At 40.1% G+C, this 22,330-nt stretch overlaps 1 protein-coding gene across 2 annotated transcripts in view; it reads left to right on the forward strand.

The window, feature by feature from the left end:
* WAC (WW domain containing adaptor with coiled-coil) overlaps positions 1–22,330 on the forward strand; it is a 114,325-nt gene that overhangs the window by 82,461 nt on the left and 9,534 nt on the right. The window contains exons 8-13 of one of the 2 annotated variants that reach the window (XM_077808265.1): positions 2,402–2,641; positions 7,217–7,339; positions 8,654–8,802; positions 13,252–13,374; positions 18,469–18,648; positions 20,647–20,774. In XM_077808265.1, coding sequence (XP_077664391.1) covers positions 2,402–2,641; positions 7,217–7,339; positions 8,654–8,802; positions 13,252–13,374; positions 18,469–18,648; positions 20,647–20,774 — 943 coding nt within the window. Of the gene's footprint in view, positions 1–2,401; positions 2,642–7,216; positions 7,340–8,653; positions 8,803–13,251; positions 13,375–18,461; positions 18,649–20,646; positions 20,775–22,330 lie in introns of both variants that reach the window. The other variant, XM_077808264.1, reaches the window with a different exon arrangement.

Raw genomic sequence — 22,330 nt, forward strand, 5'->3', positions numbered from 1 at the left:
TCTTTACAGGTTTCCTGGAGTTCAGTATCTTTGTATGTTTGCATTGAATAGTGTTGAACTGTCGTTTGTTTTAAGAGCAAACAACTAAAACAACACTTAAAAATCTAAACGTTACTTGAATCTGGTCCTGGCAGTTGAATTTGTTTTTTTTCCCCTTTAACTGTCATTATCTATTTTTTGTAAAGCTCTCAGAACAGTAGGTAGTTTATGTACATAACCATACACACTTCCTTGCTTTGTCTGTTACAAGTAACTTCAGATGGCTTCTTTGTATGGTATTTTTGAGGTTGTAGTCAAACTTTACATTTTTGTAAAGGTACATGTACTATAGCTGGATTCTTATTTTGCACATGATGTGCCTCCCCTGCAAATTATTTTAATGTACTGTTTACTTTGAACACTAAGGTGTTATGCATAGTATTTATATGAGCAAAACCTGTAGTAAGGATTTGCTGTTTAAATGGAGAAGGGATAATAAATGATCAGCTATGCTGTGCACCTGTCATTATGTGGTTGTATAATAATCTTGTGACATTCTTTCCTCCTCCATCTATGTTCTGCTTTTAAAGTCCATTTGTTGCATGTGAAAATACTTTGCAAACTCTTTTGGGCAATGACATTGTGAAAAGTACCTCTTATGCTATATAGATCACACAGTTTTAGGAACTGTAACATAGTTTTCGTTGGTGGCAAAGGTAAAGGGCAGTGGATGACAAGATTCATTTCCCTGTTCTCCATGTGTCATGTTACAACCACTGTTCCGAGATGAGCTAGATGGGACTTCCTTATTCTGAAGCCTGTTAACATTGCTCATAGTCAATTGAGTAACTAAAGTCAGTTCTTGCTACTCAGGGCTTGAGGCATACTGTTGTCAAACTATTTCCAGACTCCATGGGTGCTAGAGACCAAGGCTGGAAATCAAACCTGGTTCTTCCTGCACTGTAGTGTAGAATTCTTCTACGCGGCTAAAAGAGCACATTGAGTTCTTCAGTGACTTGTAAACATGAACTCTTTCCCCTCAACCACATGAAGACAGAAATCCACTCTACTTAATGTAGTTTCAATGATCATATTCTGGAGTACTGAACTCCTGTAACATGTAACTCTTTCTCTTAACTCACTAGTTTTATTATAGAGTTAGATTAAAAGATTTAGAAGCATCAGATGATTAAATTTTGCTATGCAAAATAAAATTTTCTTTACAAAAATGTAGTTGTTTTCCCCAGTCAGATTTTATTTACTGGCAAACTTGAATTTAAAAAGAAACTGAGCTAAGATTTACTGGATGGACTGCTCTTTTCCTAAACAAAAAAATGTTATAGAGGTCTAGAAAATAATTCATGGTATAGCAATAATAAATGGGAGTGCTCTTCTTCACTTTTTCTCAAAATATAAGAATTAGGGGGTATTACTGTAAAATGAAAGCAAGATTGGTTAAAGAAAGTACTTTTTAACCTGCATATTCTGTGCAACTCATTGCTACAAAATATAATTTGATTTCAAGAGTTTAGTAGGATTCCAAAAGGAGTAGACATCTATATGGATAATAAGCATTGACACGTGAATTAAATGAAAAATATAAAGGATGCAAGTCCTGGTGATGCTTCAGGACATAAACCAAACTCTAAACAGAGAAGAAACGTTCTCTGTTGGGACATTATTGTATAGCTACCTATTATGAGGATTCTAACAGCTTTTTCTGACACATCTGGTACTGCTCACTGTCAGACAGGATACCACACTATATGAACTCTTGTTTGTATCCCATTTGGCAGTTCCTATCTTTGTTTTTTTATCTGCTTGTATTCTGGTCTGTAGTGAAGGTCTTGATTTGTAACCCAAAATTGGACACGTCATCCCATCTTTTTGTCAAGTCCATGGAGTTCTATACTGTCTAAAAAGAAAATGTCCAGCAAAGTCAAGGGCAGACCTACAATAAACTGGATTAAGTGCGTAATGAAATTAAAATTTAGCAAGAAAATGAAGTTTCATAGCAATAAAGGTAAAAAATCTTGCTTCGTGAAAAGTATGCTCAGTGTGCCTTGGTCGTATCACTGGCAACTTTCACTATGATTCCTTCCAGTAAGAAGTTGGAAATCATTATAATAATGGAATTCATGGTAAGATATTTTTCTGTGTTGTACCTAAACCATTGCAGGTTCTGAAAATAAGATTTGTTCCTTTTTTATACCAAGCTGCAATACAGTAAGTCCCAATAACAGTATGTCATAAGATCTTTCAGTTTCTTGGACATATGCTTTTGTGTTTAGTATCTGTTATGTGAGACAATAAAAGAGAAGGTAATACTTCTTATTTAATGTGAGTAGTGTACTAGTGAGGATCTGTAATAATGCACTTTATTGGGAAGGAAAAACTAACCTAATATTTGTCTTCTGTTCAGAGTCTGCATCTGTGGACAAATCTGTCTCCCATTCTTGCACAACTCCTTCCACATCTTCTGCTTCTGGACTGAATCCAACTTCTGCACCTGCTACTTCTACAGTCCCTGTCTCACCAGTCCCACAATCACCAATTCCTCCATTACTTCAGGATCCAAATCTCCTTCGACAGCTGCTGCCTGCTCTTCAAGCCACCTTGCAGCTTAATAATTCTAGTGTAGATATATCCAAAATAAATGAAGGTAAGACTTCTACAAAAATTTAATGTAATCTTTATAACTTTTATTTATGCAAATCCAATGTATAACAGAATATAAAACCATAATAGCTGGAGTCCTACTTAAAATAAGGGGAATAAAATTGTGCAACATAGACAAATGAATACGTAGGTAAACTTAGCTGTGCTGTTAAGGTTTCTAATTTAACTTTTTAAACTTGCTATATAAGTTACTATCTGAAATGTAATATAAATACGTAATTATCAAGATAATGTATGTGCACAAGTAGTCTCATTGGAATTGGGGGCTTTGCTGGGTTTTGTTCTTTTGTCTGGGATGTGTATCTGGCTGTCAATACGGAAAGAGTAGGCTGCATGACCTTGCTAAATTAAAGAAGACTTCTAATAGTGTACCTATGGGCACGCCACTTTAGGTGCACATATGCCCAAGGTTCCTTTGATTGGAGATTTGTGGTAGCAGTGCTCATTTGGCTTGTCTGTTTGCTCCAGACATCTTTGTGCCTCATGCTGAGCATATATTGAGCTACGCGGGATAACCCCCCTCAGTTCCTTCTCAACGGCCTAAGATGGAGCCTTTAGTGTGCTCACTTGCCATTTTTCTTGGCGTTCACCTTTACTGTAGCTTAGTGTAATTAGTTTAGTTTAGTCCAATTAGTTAGTTGTCACTATTAGTTGCATAGCTCCCTTTTCCACTGTTAAGAGTTTTTCCATTGAACACTCTGTCTCTCTCAGTCCCCCCTCCCTCCCCACAAACACCTTTTTTTTTTTTTTTTTTAAATTGAGAGGCCTTCCTTAAGGATTGTCATTATTTTTTATGCCATGTTTCCGGCCTTTAAGTGCTGCCTTTCCTGGTGGAAGTTCATCCTGATTAGCAACAGTCATTCTTGGTGCCTCTAGTGTTTAGGGGACACACTCCGATGCCATCCAGGTGTAAGGTCTGTACTACTTTTATGAGCAAATCCAAAAAGAGAAATTAAATTTCCCCAAAATTCGGCTCTGAGCTAGCTCTGAGACAAGCTTTGGACTGTGGCTCAGAGGATCCCCCTGTATACTTGTTTTCAACTACATTTAGTGTACCTGTGTACCTTGATCACTGAGATCTTTGTGCGTTAAGGCCAAATATACTGATGGGTGCTTCAAGAAGAAGTTGTCTCCCACCAGAAAGCTGCCTATGAAGAAATCTGTCATCCCAGGACACTGCAGGTCCCAAAGTAGGTACATTTGAAGCACCAAGCAGTTCTGGTACTGGAAGTGCATCAAAGCCTTCAAGTTCTGCTAAGAGCCATGGTACTAAGTGTGTCCTCAAAAGAGAACCTGAGACACTCTGCTTCTCAGAAACAGGTACCATCTGCTGATGCCAAGTACTTTGACTCCAGAAGGCTGGTAACATCGACCTCTGTACCCAAACCAATATCCCAGTCTTCTGCTCCGGTGTGCCAGAAATAGCGTCTTCAGTATTGGCACCTTCTGTTAGAAACGCGCTTCCAAGCAATGAGTGCCCTGAGTACCAACCCCATCTTAGAGACAGATACTGGTGAAGCCGTCAGTATTGGTACCAACCCTGACTGTTGTGGAGCCTTCCTTGACTTCGACTCAGGTGTATTCGGTACTGCAAGAATTGGGATACTTCAAGGATCTTTTTGTTTCTGAAGAACTGGAGTCCCCACTGCTAATGGGGGGCTGATCAGTGCCAAGATCTACTGGGTCACCAAAACCATGTCTTTCCCCAGTGCATGCTACCTCTCCAGTATCTCTCCTGCTACAGAGGGTAGACAACGACCTGAATCTTCGCTATCTGCACAATGACTGGAGTATGTTAAGGATTCCTATTGATTCCCAGATCTCTGTCCAGGAATCTCCCATCTCCCATGGAGAGTACATCTCCCCGATCACCTACCTTGAGAGCTGTCAGGAACTCCATTATCCCTTTCCTTCCCTTAATCAGGGGCACATCTCTCAAGGTCATTACAGATAGTGTGGCCTGCGTGTTCTGTGTCAGTTGTGAAGGGCCAAAACAGTGAAGTTATGGAACTGGTGTATAGCCAGTCACATCCTCATTTCAGCCTCTTACACCCCAGGTGTACAAAGCACCACGTCTGATCTCAGCAGGCATTTCTCCCAAAATTGAGTGGGAGATGGACACGTGGGTTTTCAAACTGATTTTTTCTGACCTGGGGGTTCTCATAAGTGGACTTCTTTGCCACCACCATTAACAAGAAGTGCATAAAATTCTGATCCAGATGAGGACTTGGGTCCTCAGTTCTTGCGGGATGCCTTCCTCATTCGTTGGATGATGGGCTTTCTCTGTGCATATCCTCCAGCACAGCTGATCTTGGGTGTGTTGAACAAAATCAAATATGACAAAGCTTTTTTTTTAATAGTTCCAATTTAGCAGAGAAGTCTGGTAGCACTTACTTGATTTGTCTAGCTTCTAGTACAGTGTTGTCTTCTGTTCATACCTCACCTACTGTCTCAGAATTCTGGATGGACTCTCAATCCCAACCTGGGAATTCTTTGTCTCAGAGCTTGGTTACTCAGTGGTTCTCAGGGATAGAGACGACTTGTTCTGCAGAAGTACAACAGGTACTGTTAAACAGCAGGAAGGTATCTTCATGAAACACTTTCAGAAATGGAGGAGGTTTCATCACTGGTATACCCAGTGACCATTTTCACTGGTTCACTCATTCCTCTCCATTGTCCTTGACTACTTATGGGAATTGAAAAAGTCTGGTATCTCCAGGAGTTCCATCCAGGTTCATGTGGTGGCTATAACAGCCTTTCATTCCTCTGTTGAGGGATTCTTAGGTGTTTTCTCATTTCATGACAGCAAGATCCATCAAGGGTTTGATTAACCTTTTTCCACAGATTAGAGAGCCCATCCCTGCATGCTATTTAAACTTGGTCCTTGATTGTCTCATTAAACCTCCCTCTGAGTCATTGGCTACGTGTTCCCTTCACCTGTGTCCACTAAAACCGCTTTCTTGGTAGTCATCACTTATGCCTGAAGAATTGGGGAAATGGTGGATTTAATGGCAGATTCTCTCTTTACAGTATTCAAGGAGAAAGTTTCATTACCTTTGGATATGCTGGTATCTTCTGAACTGCATATTAACCAACTTATTTATCTTCCGGTTTTTTTCTGAAAACCGTAGCAGACCAGGGAGAATGTTTCTCTTTGGATGTCACTTTGAATGTCATTAGACTTCTGTCTGGATAGAACCAAATCTTTTAGAAAGGCTCCCAAACTGTTTCATTTGCAGACAGATCCAGAGTTTCCAGTCTCCTCTCAGAGCCTCTCAAGATGGATCTCTGGATGTATCATCTCTTGTTATGAAGCTGCCAATTTAAACCTTCTTTTAGGGTGCTTGCCCATTCTACAAGATCCAAATCTGTTTCTGTGACACTATTGGAAGGTGTCGCAGTGGCTGGAAGTTGTAGAGGAGCAACCAGGTTTTCCCTGCATGCTTTCTTCAAACAGTACGCCTTGATTCACACTGCCAGATCAGATGATGCAGTTGAGAATGCAGTTCTGCCTTCAGTGTTGGACTCAACTGTGAAGCTCCTTCCTCCTTCCGGGGTACTACTCAGGTGTCACCAGAAGTGGAGCACCTATCGCGACACTACTCGAAGGAGAGATTACTAACCTTGTGCAGTAACTGGAGTTCTTCAGGGTGTCCCTATGGATGCTCCACTACCCACCGTCCTTCCCTTCTGCTTCAGAGTTTCATCTCATGGGATTCTGTGGTAGAGAAGGAACTGAGGGCAGTTTGCCCATACAGCTCTATATATCCTGGGTATGGGGCACAAGGATGTCTGGATTGCGTGCATGGGCAAAATGGGTGCTGCTACCAAAAATCTCTGGTCAAAGGCACATGAGGTGCATGCGTACCTAAAGTGGAGCACCTATAAGGGGATGCATCTTATAGAACTCCAGTTACTGCACAAGGTGAGTAACCTCTTCCTCTTACCTTTTCCGTTGCTAGCTAGTTCAACTGATTCTCCATCAATCTTCTGCAGTTCACCCTCACATTCTAATATGTTGTTACATCACTGTTCATGTGTGCTGAAGTTTCCAATGGTTCTTTAAAACTAATTGAACTACTAGGTTTTTTATTAATGGAACAGAATCTTCCCTGGCTTTGTAGAACAAAGACAGGAAGAGCTGTAGAGCATTTGCAGGTTTCCAGAGACCAGTGACCTTTTTTTTGCATTTTGACACATGAGATAGGGACAGATTCTTTTCAGTTTAAAAACAGGAAAAATAACTTGAAAAACTCCAAACAGGCCCTCATCAGTATTGTCTCTAGAGGAAGGCACAATAAATGGCCTTTGGATTCTAATGTTGTTTAACTTTTTAAGTTAAACATTCATCGTTCATAGGCAGTTAACATTTTGTGTAAAGAATCCATATCTGTCAGTGAAAATCAGTCCACTTATTCAAATGCCTAAATGTGGATTTGAGTTTAACTTTAAGCAACCATATTAGACAGTGTTTTTTGTGCTTTGCTTTACAATTTTGAACATATTTTATGTTTGAACAGAAACGTAGAAAACACCGCTAAAACTTATTTGTTTTTAGTTCTTACAGCAGCTGTGACACAAGCCTCTCTGCAGTCTATACTCCATAAGATTCTCACTGCTGGACCATCTGCTTTCAATATTACTTCCCTGATTTCTCAAGCTGCACAACTATCTGCACAAGGTATTTAAAGTCTCACTTTCCCTTATGTAAAATTGTCAGATTACATTCTATATGGGTCAGTATAACTAAAACTCTCTGTCACTGAATGTCAACAATGGTAATTAAACTTTCATCTGAAGTTGTATGTTACCCTTCCTTTGAGGGTAGGATGTCTGATACACTAGAAGTTGAGGGCTTTCCTAACCGTAAGATGTGAGACAGAGCCTATGGTCAAAGAATAGTTGGCTGATGGACTAGATTAGATAAACTCTAATAGGTCTCTTCTGTCTTAACTTTTCTGATTCTCTAACTTGATAAATAATGTGTGGGTAAATGCCAAACTGCTTTTGGGGAACTCAGCATTCAGGCACTGCATGTTTCTGATAGGTTTAGATTAATCTGTTGCATGGAGGAAGAACAGAATATTAAGCATTGGATTCCTGAGGCTGGTTACGTAAGAATACCTTTTTCTCATGATACTTCTGTGTTTGTGATCAGTAGAGGCTCTTAACCTGGGGTCCATCAATGTAACCTTTAACCTCATTTTAAGTGAGATTGTGAAACATTTTTCTGAGAGGGATCTTTGACTCTGGAATGTCCTTCCTTCCTCCTACCTCTATGGTCTGCCAGAGTTCTGATGTTAACCTACCAGGTACATTATACACTGTTTTTGGAGGCATCTTGGGAAGGTGCTAGTTTATATACAGTAGAGCTAGAGATTAAGAGGAGCTTGATAGAAAGAGTCTTGCAGTTGATTAGGGGAGGGTGTGTTTCTGTGGTGTGTGTGGTGAGATTTTTTTTTTTTTAAAGTAACTATAGAATTGAAAAACCTACTTGCGCAGCGTTGGTTTGGGTTATTTTGTTTTTTGTTTTTAAATGAGATGCTGAGAGCCTTGGGTAGCTGCTACATACATATTTCATTCTTCTAGGTGAAGTATATTGGAAAATTGTTGAGTTTAATTGGATTGAACACTTTACATTAATTATTTTGAATGAGACTCAGGTTCCCCTCTCCACATTTAAAGGCCCAGACTTTCAAAGATCTTTAGCGCACTGAGTTGAAACCAGATTGTCAAGAGCCCTGCTTCTGTGTAGATACCTAAATAAACTGATCAGATTTTTCAAAAATGCTCAGGACCCAATAGCTCTTGTTCTCAGGAGCTGAGCATTTTTGTAACTTCTCTTCTGATCACTACGTTGGACCTGTTTTTTCTTTGCATTTTAAGAGTGTTATTTTATTATGCTTTTTATTTTTAGTTTCCTTTCTCGTTAAGCAGCTTTTACGCTTAGGTGGAAAAAGGTGCTATAAAATACTGTCATGATTTCTTTTTATAGCTCAGCCATCAAATCAGTCTCCAATGTCTTTAACTTCGGATGCCTCATCGCCAAGGTCATATGTTTCTCCAAGAATAAGCACGCCTCAGACTAACACAGTTCCTCTGAAACCTTTGATGAATACACCCCCGGTATCGTCACAGCCAAAGGTAAAATGCTTAATGATTTATGTGCAAGTGGTGAGCATAGGACTGAATGGTGGTAACCTATAATTTGAAGAAGGGATAAAGAAACCATTTATGAAAGTTTTGTGTATTACTGATGCGTAATCCTGTATAGAAGTGTAAGCATATCGATATAAGCCACAGAAGTACTTCGTTGATATAAAATGATGAAGAGCTATTCTTGTTCCCAAAAACCTTTCATGGTAGAACTGTAGTTCCATTAAGAGACTCTGCAAAACTGGTATTATCGAGTTCTCTGTTGTGTCGATTTCCATATGAAATTTGTTGTTCTTACAAAAGGAAAGACTGTTCTTCAGTGCCATGGTTTTTAACAGAACGAATATTTGAATGTTTCAGACATTATCCAGGATTTTTCTGCTCTTTTGCACCTCCCTCTTTTCCTCTTCCAATTTGATTTTTACTTAGAGCTGTCAAGCTGTCTGGAGTAGCTCATTAGCATGAGTGCCAACTGTTACAAACCAGGACACAAACCCCAACCTGGTTGTGAGTTTTATACTTGGATTTCTCCAATCAAGTGTCAAATGTGAACTTGCAAGCACCGTAACAGCCTTCACATGGCATCACAGACAGTCCTCTTGGGCACTCTGGACTGTGATAGACTTTTCCTTTACACCAATATTACAATATTCAGTCCCAGTCCCAAAGGACCAGTCACTTATCCGAGGTCAATTGCATCCTAGGTTTCTCACCAAAGAGACGGCTTGTAGCCAGTCCTATAATGAACTAAGATTTATTAATTAAGAAAAAGAAATGTTATTTACAAGGTTAAAGCAGGCAAATATACACACATAAATGAGTTAGTCTTAGGTACCAAAAGGTAATAGAAATGGCTGCGTATACAAGCTTTTTATGTTCTCTAAAGGTAATCCAAGCTAAGCAGCTTAGGGATCCTTTGCTTATACTTTAAAATTTGGAGAGGGCAATATTCCTAACAGGATAGTGATACAGTTCCTTCTGGTCAGGGATTTTTATTCCCTTCCCCCAGAGTTCAAACTGATGGGACAAGTATTTTCGCCCGTCTCCTCTTCATGGGTGCATGTGTTGGAGGTGGAGTGGGGGAGTCAATAAAGTCTTTGTCCTTTGATGTTTCACAATGGCTCATTTGGTTTCAGTGGGCCTTCTTCAAACACCCCCCCCCCCCACACACACACACCTTCAGTGGTGCCTGTTGCAGTAGCACTTACTCATAAGGACACACACGCACACAGACACACACAGAGGAATTGGCATTATCATAGTGAACGAGGCAGTGTCTAAAGTGATTTCTGGAGCTGTGATAGACAAAACCAGCCATTAATTTTCTTAAATAGGTAGAGAAACTTTCTCATGGGAGCACACTTGCTCCTTGAGCTAGCATCTTGATGGGCTTTCTGGGTTACGATCAATAAAACAAGCTTGTATGAAGGAGAGAGAAGGTTACACATGATGAAAGAGGCTCTTCCTGATACAGACAAAGAGCCTCAGACTTTGTGAAAAGAATACTCCCAGACTACCACAAGGTTAGGGATCTCATCATTCCTTTTTTTTTCTGGGCTGAGAATTGCTTGAGTGGATCAATGACCAAGAAAACCACACTTTGGACAATCAGCTCCCTCCAACGGTCACATATTGGTCCTTTCAGTCTTTCTCAGAAGTGTTTTCCTGAGCCCAACGTATCTGCGGAGATTCATCACAGTAGGTCACAAGTATTGTTCGCTCAGTTCTATAGCACTTTTCCTGACAAGGTCTAAGATCAATTGAGACAAGTCTGTTCTGACCCCTTCTGAATACATAGAGTTTATAGGGGCAGAACGGGACTCCAGGTCAGCAAAAGCATACCTTCCTCAAGAAAGATTTTCCATGATGAATCACCTCTTTTCACACCTTTAGTCTTGTCAGAGTGAGACTCTGTGAAAGTCTGCATCGTTATACAGTATCATATGGCAGCTTGTCTGACTCAGTAGCTTCAACTTGGGCATGTCATTTTGATGCTCCAGCCTGATGCATCTATCATTTAGTCCACCTCTTCCACTTCTGAACCTCCCAGAAATAATTTTACAAAACCAAGGCCAAGTGCTGCACTTGGATCCAGCATCTCTGCATCTAACAGCATGGAGGCTAGGTGACAAACTTCTGTGGATAGACATTGTTATGCAGCTGTGCAAGAGGTTTCAATCCAAAGCAGAGTTGCCTCTACTAGAAAGACCTGTCAAGCTAATAGGAAGCATTTCTCGTTGTGGTCCATTCAGCGCTTAGGCTCTTCTATTCTAACTATTTTGGACTATTTGTTGACTTTGAAACACTCAGGACTCTCGGTTACACTTACTGCTAGTCATCTGGCTGCTATATTAGCGTGTCATCCATCTGAGTAATTTGATTTTTTTCTCAACCCATGGTATCAAAATTTTAAAAGGGATTGATTCATGATGAACCCTCCCTTAGAACCCATATTGTTCTATTCATTATATTACCTCTATATTAAAACAGCATTTTGGGTAGCCATCATCTTGGCTCACAGGGTGATCAAAATTCAGGCTTTTGTCAAGCCTTCCATTAACTGTATGTCATAAAGACATTTACTCTCAGGCCTCATCCAAAATCTTTACCAAAAGTGGTTTTAGATGTTCATAAAAAAGCAATTTATATATTTTACCAGTATTTTTTCCTAAACATCATAGCTTTTTAGCATAAGCTAAATTCCACACACTAGATGTTCTTAGGGGTTTTGTCTCCTTAATCTTACCAGAACAAAACCATTTTGTAAATCGTCCGGACCTATTGTGGCTTTTGGTGACAAGTCTAAAAGGCAAGCCTTTTCTCTGAGTTGGAGTGTGTTACAGACTACATTAAGATTTCTTGTATATTAAATAAATTACCTCTTTGCTCTCAAGTTAGGACTCTCTGTACTAGGGCTCAGTAAATGTGTTATTTCAGGAGGGAGTCCCTATTTCCAAGATTTATAGGGCACCTACTTGGAGTTCTGTTCATACAGTTTACTATTCACTATTCCATTGTGGAAGATTCTAGATCACAAGTCCAGTTTGGCAGGATTGTCCTGCAGTCATTATTTAGGTTAGAACTCTTATCGTTCATTTTCTTGTGAGGTTATTGCTAGTCAGTCACCCACAGTGGGATTTACCTGGACAAATGCTTGAAGAGAGCTTGCTTAGCTTCAGTAACTGGAGTTCAAGATACTGTTTTCCATTTGAATCCCCTGATCCACCTGCCTTGCCCCTTGATACAGAGTCCTCACCTGGATATTTTGTATTAGTGAAGAAACTGAGTGACGATTGGGGCTGCTTCACCCTCTGTATGCTCATTGTACAGGGTGCGAAGGTGAACAATGGCACATGTGCAACACCAGCAGATGTTGCTGGCTAAAAGATTTCAGGCTTGTGCGACTGGAGTGCTCACATGCTTACAGAGGGATCAGTGCAGACAAAAACATCTAAAAAAACCTCCAGTTACTGTAAAGTAAGTACCCTCTTTCTTCGAGATGAACCTCTGCCTATTCACAGTTGCTACCTACTTGTCTCCTGTCTTTAGTGTCTTAGTTTAGGAATTTCCATGTTAGTGGAAAGAACTGAAAGGAACCCTGTGGAAAGGAGAGGGAGGGAGAGGCAAGTGTCTCTAACAGACACTGTTCTCCAGAAGATTCCGGTGGCTTGCAATTGGGCACCTTGATTTCATAAGCGTGATTATTCAGAGGCTCATCTCAAAGAACTCTAGTTACTGGTTTGGGGATAGTCATTAGAACAGTTACAATCAGGGGGCCAAACTGATGTGCATTTTTTATTTTGAAAATGTGAATTTTTCCATTTCTAATAGAGATGTCATACTTGTTGTTACCTAGTTTGTGTAAGAATTCTCAAAGCTGTTGAAGGTCCCTATTCGAAAATATAGAAATACAGTATTAGAGGCAAAGGCTTGACATACTTTAAAAAAATTGAATCGTGGCATTCATAGTAAATAATGCCTCTTCAATGTGAAGTATAGTGTAGTACGACAGAGTTCATGTTAGAAGCAGTATTGGTGCTTTGGAGGAAATGGATAGTTGATCTTTGATTGTAACTCTTTTAATTATTAAAAATTGGAAGTTTGAATGATGTCAAATTTATCTAAAGAAATTGGTGCCTATAGTGGTGGGGTATTGAGGAAAATAGCAGATGGCTTTTATCCAAGTTAAATTTTAAAGAAATGCACATTGCATGAAGTGAAAGGGCTGTAAATCTAGAGCCAGAAAAGAAATGGGATTTATTTGACATTTGACATATATTTATTTCTCTGAAATTTAAAGTACTGGACTGGAAAGCTGCCAAGCTAGAGAGATCCTTGATCTGATTGTACCTGGTAATTCCCATGTTTCTTTCTTTAGTTCATATGTTTGAGATTTATGATGCAAAGGAAATCTGACCCAAGTTTTGAACATTGCAGGTAACTACTCCAGGTGTAAAGCAAGGACCAGCTTCACAGTCAGCACCTCAGCAGCCGGTAATAGCTGACAAGCAGACAGGCCATGAGCCTGCCTCTCCTCGAAGTCTTCAGCGCTCAAGGCAAGTTGAAATATTTTTGTGTTGCTTTGTTGCTGTTACTCTGGATAAAACATACATTGTATTCAGTGCCACTAATGAGCTTGGTTTTTGGTATACTTAAGATCAATGTAAGCATATTAATTAGCTCTACTATTGCAGAAAAGACACAGCTACATAACTTGTTTGATTTTTTACCCCTTTCTGTTTGGCTCCACAGATCTCCACTTTACGAGTTACGTGCCCTGCCAGGTGAACCACAGAACCATTCACAGCAGCAAAATTGAGGAGTGTACATTAATGATTCTGGTTCATCATTCTGGAATTGAGGGTACAAAGGATCCCACCCTCTAAACATGCTTCATTTCCTCTTCATCTGTCAGTGCAGTTACAGAACCAAATGTTGTTCTCTGCACATGACTGGTTATTAGCTTTAGAAGTTTGTGGTTTCTTGTTTTGGTATTCATTTTTAAGTGAGTTTTTAGTGAGTTGACAGCTTCTGTTCACTGACTTTGTTGCTTTAATGGTATGCATTAAGAACAAAACAAGCTTCACAAAATGCTCTTCTTTGCCCATAATGTTTTTCACCAACATCCAGACCCTGTCTGACATGTTTGCTTGGTGTGTATATACACATTTAGCCTGTGATGGTAAGGCATATGGGGTGTTTGCCTCTTGCATCAAGCTTTCCTTTTGGAGGAAGAGTTGGAGTCAGAGGATCTATGAGAGATCTCCATGTAAGGAATTCTCTGCTTTTGAGCATGTCTGATCGAAAGTTTGACTTCTGAAACCATTAACTTGTCTTAGGAGCCATCTGGAGTGGAGTCAAGGTCTTCAGAGTCTTAAGATCCAATGGCTTCAGATCCAGCTCCAGGAAGGAGAGCAGCTGAATTCTTTAAGGCTAGGATCTGCCAGCTTCTGAAAAGGCATAGTCACTCTTCTAGGTCAACAAAAAACCTATTTATTTATTTATTTTAGAAGTTGGATTAGGTGTCTGATCTGAAAGTTGATTCTGATTGTATCTTTGTGTAGGTGACATCCTTAAACCCTTGGAATGCCGAATGAGAATAGGGATCTTCTTGGATCTGAAATGGTCAGATCCTTAGTCTGCACTGGTGGGAGCTTTGGGACTGCTTTCTCACCAAATGCCTTCTTTGAAGTCTTTGTGTTATTAATGGACTTGTATCCTTCCTCTGTTCCACTCTCCTATCACTTTCAAATCTCTGGCTTCTTTATCTCCCAGAGCTGCCACCAGAGATGGAGACTATATCCATCAAGGTCAATTTTGTGAGGAAAGAGAAGTGAGTCAGGAGTTCCTGGTCCTTCAGCACCAGCTGATTTACTGAAGCTTTTCAGTCCGTTCCTTTTGCTGGTTACTGGCTTTCAGCTCCACTCGGGATGTCTTTTTTATTTCAAAACAATAGAAGTATATCTTATGGGTAATGTACGTGTTTGGGCAGCGGTTCCCAAATTATTTATGGGTATGACCTCATTTTAATGTAGTAGTTCCTCCTCAGTCAACATGGAGGACACCAATTTGAAGAGCAAAATGGCGTCCTCCATTCATCATGAACTGGCATGCACTGTACATGTGAGGTCATGCTGTGCAGCGCAAAATGGCATCCTCCACACACTACACATCGCTGTGACCCCATCTGCTGATTGTGTGACCCACTTGGGGTGTCAACATGACGTTTGCGAACAGCTGCCTTAGTTTCTGTGGACTCCAGCTCTTTTTCAGCTTCTAGTTCTTTTGGAAGCACTTCAGCTAAAAATATAGGAGTGCAGGTAGTCCTGTGGTCTGGAGAAGTCTCTGTAATTAAATGCATTTTATTCCACCCAGTGGAGGATTCAGAGTAACTGGACTAGTTTGTAAGTATCTTTACCCAGCACCACCATCAGACGAGTTCTCATGGCTGTGCAGCGTTTCAGTGTGGCAATGTATTTGAACAGATATGAGGATTTGTCACTCAGTCATACAAAAAAAAGTCAGTGGAAATGGTGCTTTCAGAAATGGGACTCTTACGGTTTACATCATGCAGGGGTGAAGACAACAACCTGAATTTCAAGGGGATCAGGCCAACAAGAGCAGCCCCTTAAATTCAGTGACCTAAGTTGATTCTTGCCAGGTGGGGGTCATCTAGACATGGACTTGTTTATCACAAATCTGTATCAGACTTCTCTTTAGAGCAGACAGGGTCCTCAACTGTGTGATGTTTCTTTTACTCTGTAGAGGAAAGGACTCTTGTATGCCTTTCCCCATCACTTCCTCTGTTACCAAAGGTTCTGCTGCAGGTCAGAGCTCAAGTGATTTTGATCTTTGCCCTGGGCTTTGTCTTGTCTTTGGAATTTACTGTCAGAGAGAGAAAAGCTGACCGGATGGCTATGGGCATATAGACTGTCCCAGAGAGCAGCATCCAATGATTGTGTGTACACCCCTGAATAGATTTACTACTTTGAATGGTTCTGTGGCTCATGTTCCAGGGCACGAGACTCCAAAGTGTGGATCTTCATAGGCAGTATATTCTGGGAACTATAGTAACTGGAAACTTTTCTTTCTTTCCCCACTGAATTTCTAATGGAACTTGAAATTTAATATGACTATATTGTATGCATGTATGTTTGCTCAGTTTATATTTACATAGCTTCTTATGCCAAAAATACCTTTTTTTTTTGTATTTTCAATTATGCAAATACAGTTGTGAATATTAATGAATTGCTGGGTGCCCTTGCAAAACAATGAGTTAACTACCATTGTTGCCAGTAAATTAAAACAAAATGGTTAGTTGTAAGCCAGAGAACTTTCTCAAATCCAACCATTCTAAAAGTGCAGTAATGTGATTTTGACATAAAGATCTTGAGCATCCTTTTGTTTCTGTAATGCCTTAGGGGAATCCATGATGCCTGACAGGTAAAGTGAAAACCTAAGTAGCTACTGGAACCTAGGAACTTTATAATCTAAACTGAGAACAATTGATTGATCAGTTATAACCACATGTTAATTTTTCAGGGTTTATAATGATTCATAATTATATTTTCCTGTAACAGTCTGTATCTAAACCAGTTTGTTTCTTTTAGAATTAAAACTTTTAAATTCTCTTAAAATACTGTAAATATCATGTGATACATTTAGGCTATTCTTTGACTAATTTTGATTTTTAAAACTTTAAAAAAAATTGTTTTAGAGGTTTATGCCATTTTTTTTTTTTATGGGTCATGATGCTGTGAGAAATAATTCAGATTGATGTAGTAGATCAGGAACAGTGGGCTGTTCTTAAAAGAAAAATATGGGAAGAATCCTATTTAACCTACAATAATGACCTGCACTTATTAGGAAAAACTGAGGCAAAACAGGCTTTTGTCTATTCTTGATTTTTGTTTACTACGCAGAAAGCATTTTCCAGAATTAAGCACTTCACTTATATGTATCTACATATTACTTTTTATGGCAGGAATACAGAAGAAAAAAGATTAGTCCAAAAATGACCTTCCTCAAGTGTGTTTGATTAATTTAAAAAATAAAATCAATATTTAAACCCACTGCCCTCATAATACCTTACTAAATAATTTCAAGACTAAAATATGGTAAAGAATAGTAGCTCAAATGTTGATAACATTTTAAATTTTAACTCAGTATTTATATATTCAGGGAAACAGTAATGAATTCCATGAAAAAACAAGTGAACATAAAACATACTTTCTGAATGTCAAGTAGGCTTCCCATTTATACAAGCATATTTGGCCTAATGCAAGTCTCTCTGTAAACTGAACAGGAGTAATTGTGGCACCTTAGAGACTAACACATTTATTAGAGCATAAGCTTTCGTGGGCTACAGCCCACTTCATCGGATGCATAGAATGGAACATATAGTAAGAAGATTTTGCGCACACGCACACACAAGCTGGAAGTTGCCATACAAACTGTGAGAGGCTAATTAGTTAAGATGAGCTATTATCAGTAAACTGTGATTCTAGAGAATAAAGAATAGGCTTTGAGAATAATTGATACTTCTAATTATGGAGGCATTGATTTTGGTTCCCTAGTTAAGGTTGCATTAGGATTTTCCCTTTAATGGTATCTTTGCAATTTGGGGTGGGGGGACGCACAAGTTTGGTTTACCATGGTGAACAAAACCCTTATTTTTTATAAATATAAAAATTAGGAAACCAGTGGCTATATAAAAAGTAGAGATCCTGTTTTGTTTTTATATGTTTTTATTCAAGGAGGTGATATAAGGTAAGGGGCGCTGGAGCCTCAAGTTCAGGATCCTGTTGGGGATTTCCCCAAATGAACAGGAGTCTCACTAGCCAAGATGGAAGTTAAGAGAGAAAAGGAATAGAGGAGTATTAGCTACACTAGGACACTGAAAGCTAATATCACAGTCCTTCCAAGATAATAGATGCAGCCTCTTTTCTACAGTACCATAAGTATTCATGGTGCCCTACAAAAAAGAAGAGAATTTATTGTCCAGAAGAGCTTATTTGGGTTCTATGGTTTGTGGAACTTGGTATTCACCCCCCAGTGCTCTTTTTTGTTGGAATTTCTGGCCTCAAGGAGTGATTTAGCTTCACTCAGGGTGTCTTGATAGGTCACCAGGCAGCCATGTGTTGAATCTTGGTCTCAGAGCAATAAGCAAAGGTGACTGAGTACTCTGGTGACCATGTTCATCAGGACTCAAACACTTTTTGCTGAATGATCATGACTTCTTACATTACATCTCGGATTGTTTTGAAGCTCTTTATAAACTTTTATATATAGGTAAAAAGTGTGCATATACACACTCCATTCACCCCTGAAATGCAGCCACATCTAGGGTCACACACAGATGTCTAAAACAACTAACAGTGAAATAGTTTAGGACAAGAAGAAAAGAATAATATGCCCAGTAGAAATGTAAGAAAAATGTAATTATCAGAACATAACAAGGACACAAAGACCATACTCTTGTGAACAGTGCCATAGGACTTAAAAGTGGTTAGAGTATCAGTTTTGATTATCTTATAATGCTGCTTGTGGCTGGATGCTGTAAAGTTTGTAGAGGTTTAACTCATTCGCAACAGATTTATAAACATTTTGAAAGCCTGTGCTTTTTAATCTTTGTTTCCTTCTTCCAGTAGTCAGAGAAGTCCATCACCAGCTCCAAATCATACCTCCAGCACAAGTGCATCAAATTCAGCAACTACACCACAGAATGCATCTGTTCGGCCTACGTGTTCATTGACACCTACACTAGCGGCACACTTCAATGAAAATCTCATAAAACATGTTCAAGGCTGGCCTGCAGATCATGCAGAAAAGCAGGTGGGTACACATTCAGATTATGTTGAAAATGTGGATTTTCCTTTGAAGGTACTAAGTCTGTCTTAACACCGTAACATTTTATTACTTGGAATGTCTCTGTTAGCCAGAAATATCTGTGAATGCAAAATTACTATCATGCAGTGATTTAGCTGTTCAAATAAAAACGTCCTGTGGAACAGGTGCAGTTGTGGTTGTTATGAAAGCTAGTGATTTTTTTAAGCCCTGGGTAACATCAAAACTCATTTATTTGGTAGAACTATTAAGTTTGTATTTGAGCTTTGAAAAATTTTCAGAACTGTTTCTGCACATGGCTGCATTGATGATGCAGTTGTAATAGGGAAAAACCAGGCTTTCGGACAGGGGTCGGCAACCTTTCAGAAGTGGTGTGCCGAGTCTTCATTTATTAACTCTAATTTAAGCTTTCACGTGCCAGTAATACATTTTAACATTTTTAGAAGGCCTCCTTCTATAAGTCTATAATATATAATTAAACTATTGTTGTATGTAAACTAAATAAGGTTTTTAAAATGTTTAAGAAGTTTCATTTAAAATTAAATTAAAATGCAGAGCCCCCCCCGGGGCTGGTGGCCAGGACCCAGGCAGTGTGAGTGCCATGAAAATCAGCTCGTGTGCTGCCTTTGGCACACATGCCATAGGTTGCCTACCCCTGCTATAGGAGAAACCTTCATAATCTTGCACATTTAGACCATTGGGATGCCATACATGGATACGCAATTTTCAAACATAAAAATCTACATCTGAATTTCTGCTCTCCTCATGTTTTTCCCTTTCTACCATTTTAGTGCTCTCATAACAGTTCAGGTATAGCTGTGAGACAATAGAGTCCTTGTGCTGTTTCAGACTACTATCAATCTATTTATTTGCATTACTTATATATAAAATATGCCTATCCGTGTTGTTAAATTGGAGTTATGGATGAGCGTATCAGTATTTTAAGGGTTAAAACTAAGCATTACGAATCCAGCAAAAATTCTGAATTAGTTACCCTTAAAAGAAATCAGACCTACTAAGAAATGGAAATGCACAGTTAGGCTTAAAATTATTTGGGTGTCCTGCCTTGTAGTGACACCATGAGGGGAAAAAAGTTTTTTTTTAAAAATCAGTTTAATCTAATCTGGGGCTACAAACACTAATATGCCTTAATCCTAAATTATTTTATGTTGTCACCACAGGACAGAGTTATGGGTGCTGGGGTGTCTCAAGCTGTGTGCATTTCCATACCATTTAAAAATAAACAGACCTTTCCCTCCCTGATGTTTACGTCCTTGTAATATTTACTGGGCATTGTCTCCATTCTTGTTTGGCCAACTGATACATACTTTATTTTAACCTTCCACGGTTGATGTTCCTTCCAACTCCCTTCTCTTTTCTATAAGTCCGTCAGTCCCCATTTTTCTGGTGTCAAGGTATCCAGAAACTATAGTAGTGTATCTTCAGTTTGAAAAGTTCTTGTCGCCTTAATCTGTGATATTGTGTTGTCTACAATTGTATTTTTTCTGTGTCACCATAATGCGTATGCAAATCCATATATACACTTGTCCATGTTTCACCCGACAGCACACTGAGTGCTGCTACTTTTAAAATAATTCTCTTGTATCACATCTTTGTTTCAGGTAATTTTTTCAGTTTGGACATTCCTTTTTTCTGCCCGTATTTCTAGTGTATCTAGAGCAATTTGTACTTCACTGACGTTCCCTTTGCCCATTACATTTGTAATTTAATTCAACAGTGATCAAGTTTGTCTGGCACAAAAATGATCCATATTAGGTTTTTATATTAAGATTGCAGAATAGAATTTAATGTTTTCTTGTGATTTAGCTTTCATGTTAAAATTTTAATGTGCCTTGCTGTTTCAAAGCCCTATAATTCCTTTTTAATCAAGAGTCCAATTTCCTTGGATTATGTCCATTTGCTTCTAGTGAGTGACCCAAAATCCAGAAGCTAACTTTCAATTTATTTTTTATTTAACTTCTGCAGGCATCAAGATTACGTGAGGAAGCCCATAATATGGGAAGTGTTCATATGTCAGAAATTTGTACTGAATTAAAAAATTTAAGATCTTTAGTTCGAGTTTGTGAAATTCAAGCAACATTGCGTGAGCAAAGGTAAGAATTTGTTTGGGCACTTACCTTCAAATTATTTCTAAATTGTTCATTCTGGTGTTCTGTTTTGCATGAGATTGATTTACTGACAACTTAAGTTTTAGCATATTTGTCTTTTTCAAGTATAAAAGCTACCTTCTTTGAGTGTTTGCTCACATTGATTCCGTTCTAGGTGCGCGTGCGCCCACAGGCACGGTCGTTGGAGATTTTTGCCTTAGCAGTATCCATAGGGCCAGCTGTGGTGCCCCCTTGAGTGCCGCGCTCATGCGTCCATGTAGCAGGCTCTGCCAGCCCTACACCTGCTCAGTTACTTCTTGCTGCCCATGTTGGTTAGTCGGAGTACCTTTCCTTGCATAGCAAGGGCTAGCAGTTTCGTCTCTTCTGATTTCGAGCCTTAGGGCCTTGTAGATAGATTTTTGTGGTAGTTAGTGTTAAGTAGTGGTTTGGAGTAGTTAGGAGTTAGAGTCCCAGCAGGGCCGCCTCAGGGGGGGCATGCCCTGGTCTCCGGGGTTTAAGACCTGCGCGGACTGTAACAGGCCTGTGCTTGTAAGTGAACCCCACAGCAGCTGCCTCAAGTACTTGGGGGAATCACATGTGAAGGACAAGTATCATATTTGTAAAAAATTTTGACCCAGGACTCAAAGAGCGGAATATTCATTTGTGGGCTCTCCTCATGGAGATTGCCCTTTGTCCGACTTCTGAGCCGTCCCGCCAAGACTTGCCTAGTACCTTGGCCTTGCACCTCCAGAATCAGTGCCCAGAAATAAAACAGCTCCCGGACACCGGGCAAGAAAGTCCACGGGGCATCGGGCGAAGGACCAAGTTCGGGCCATCCTGCCACTGTGGAGCCAGGTGGATGTGCCTTCCCAGTCGGGGCCTATAGCCCCTTAAAGGATCCACCACCGACCCCCAGCGGTAGGGAACCCAAACTTCTGGCGGTATTGACGCTTTCTCAAGCTCCCCTGCACTCAGAGAGCAGAGGCTGCTGCCAGCACCGCATGTGCCGCAGGAAGTGGCAAAGGCTCTCTACAAGGGCAAGCCAGCCGCTAAGACCCTTAGGGCAGCGGAGCGCCACCGATCTCCCAAGACAAGGCAGCACTCTCGATCTCTGTGCCGCATATCTCTGGCATTGCAGCCCAGATCCTCTGGGGCTCATCCTCAGTCACCGGCATCACGATTGTGGTCTCCAGCATCTCAACGTGGATTGTCTAGGGGAAGGCGCCAGTCTCCGTAGTACCGGCACAGTTTGCCCTCCCGCCAGTCATCCTGTCAGTGCAGTTCTTGGTTGCCTGCCTTGTGGGAGCACTCCTCGTCACAATTCCGGTCCCCCTAGCCCTGGCACCAATCCTCCCACTCCAAACACTGGTCTCCGACGGCGATGGTCAGCAGGCAGACACAAGCGTTGACAGCTGCACCATGGTCACTGGAAGGGGATTCCTTCAGCATGGAAGGGCAGTTCAGCCCCTAGCCAAGACCCCACCGGCGCAGTTAGGCACCTGAGGCCACGTTGACGTATAGGGTGCTGTGTTGGCAGCACAGCCATTGGCCAGCACAGGGGC

The sequence above is a fragment of the Eretmochelys imbricata genome, chromosome 2 (assembly GCF_965152235.1).
Source record: "Eretmochelys imbricata isolate rEreImb1 chromosome 2, rEreImb1.hap1, whole genome shotgun sequence".
Classification (NCBI taxonomy): Eukaryota; Metazoa; Chordata; order Testudines; family Cheloniidae; genus Eretmochelys; species Eretmochelys imbricata.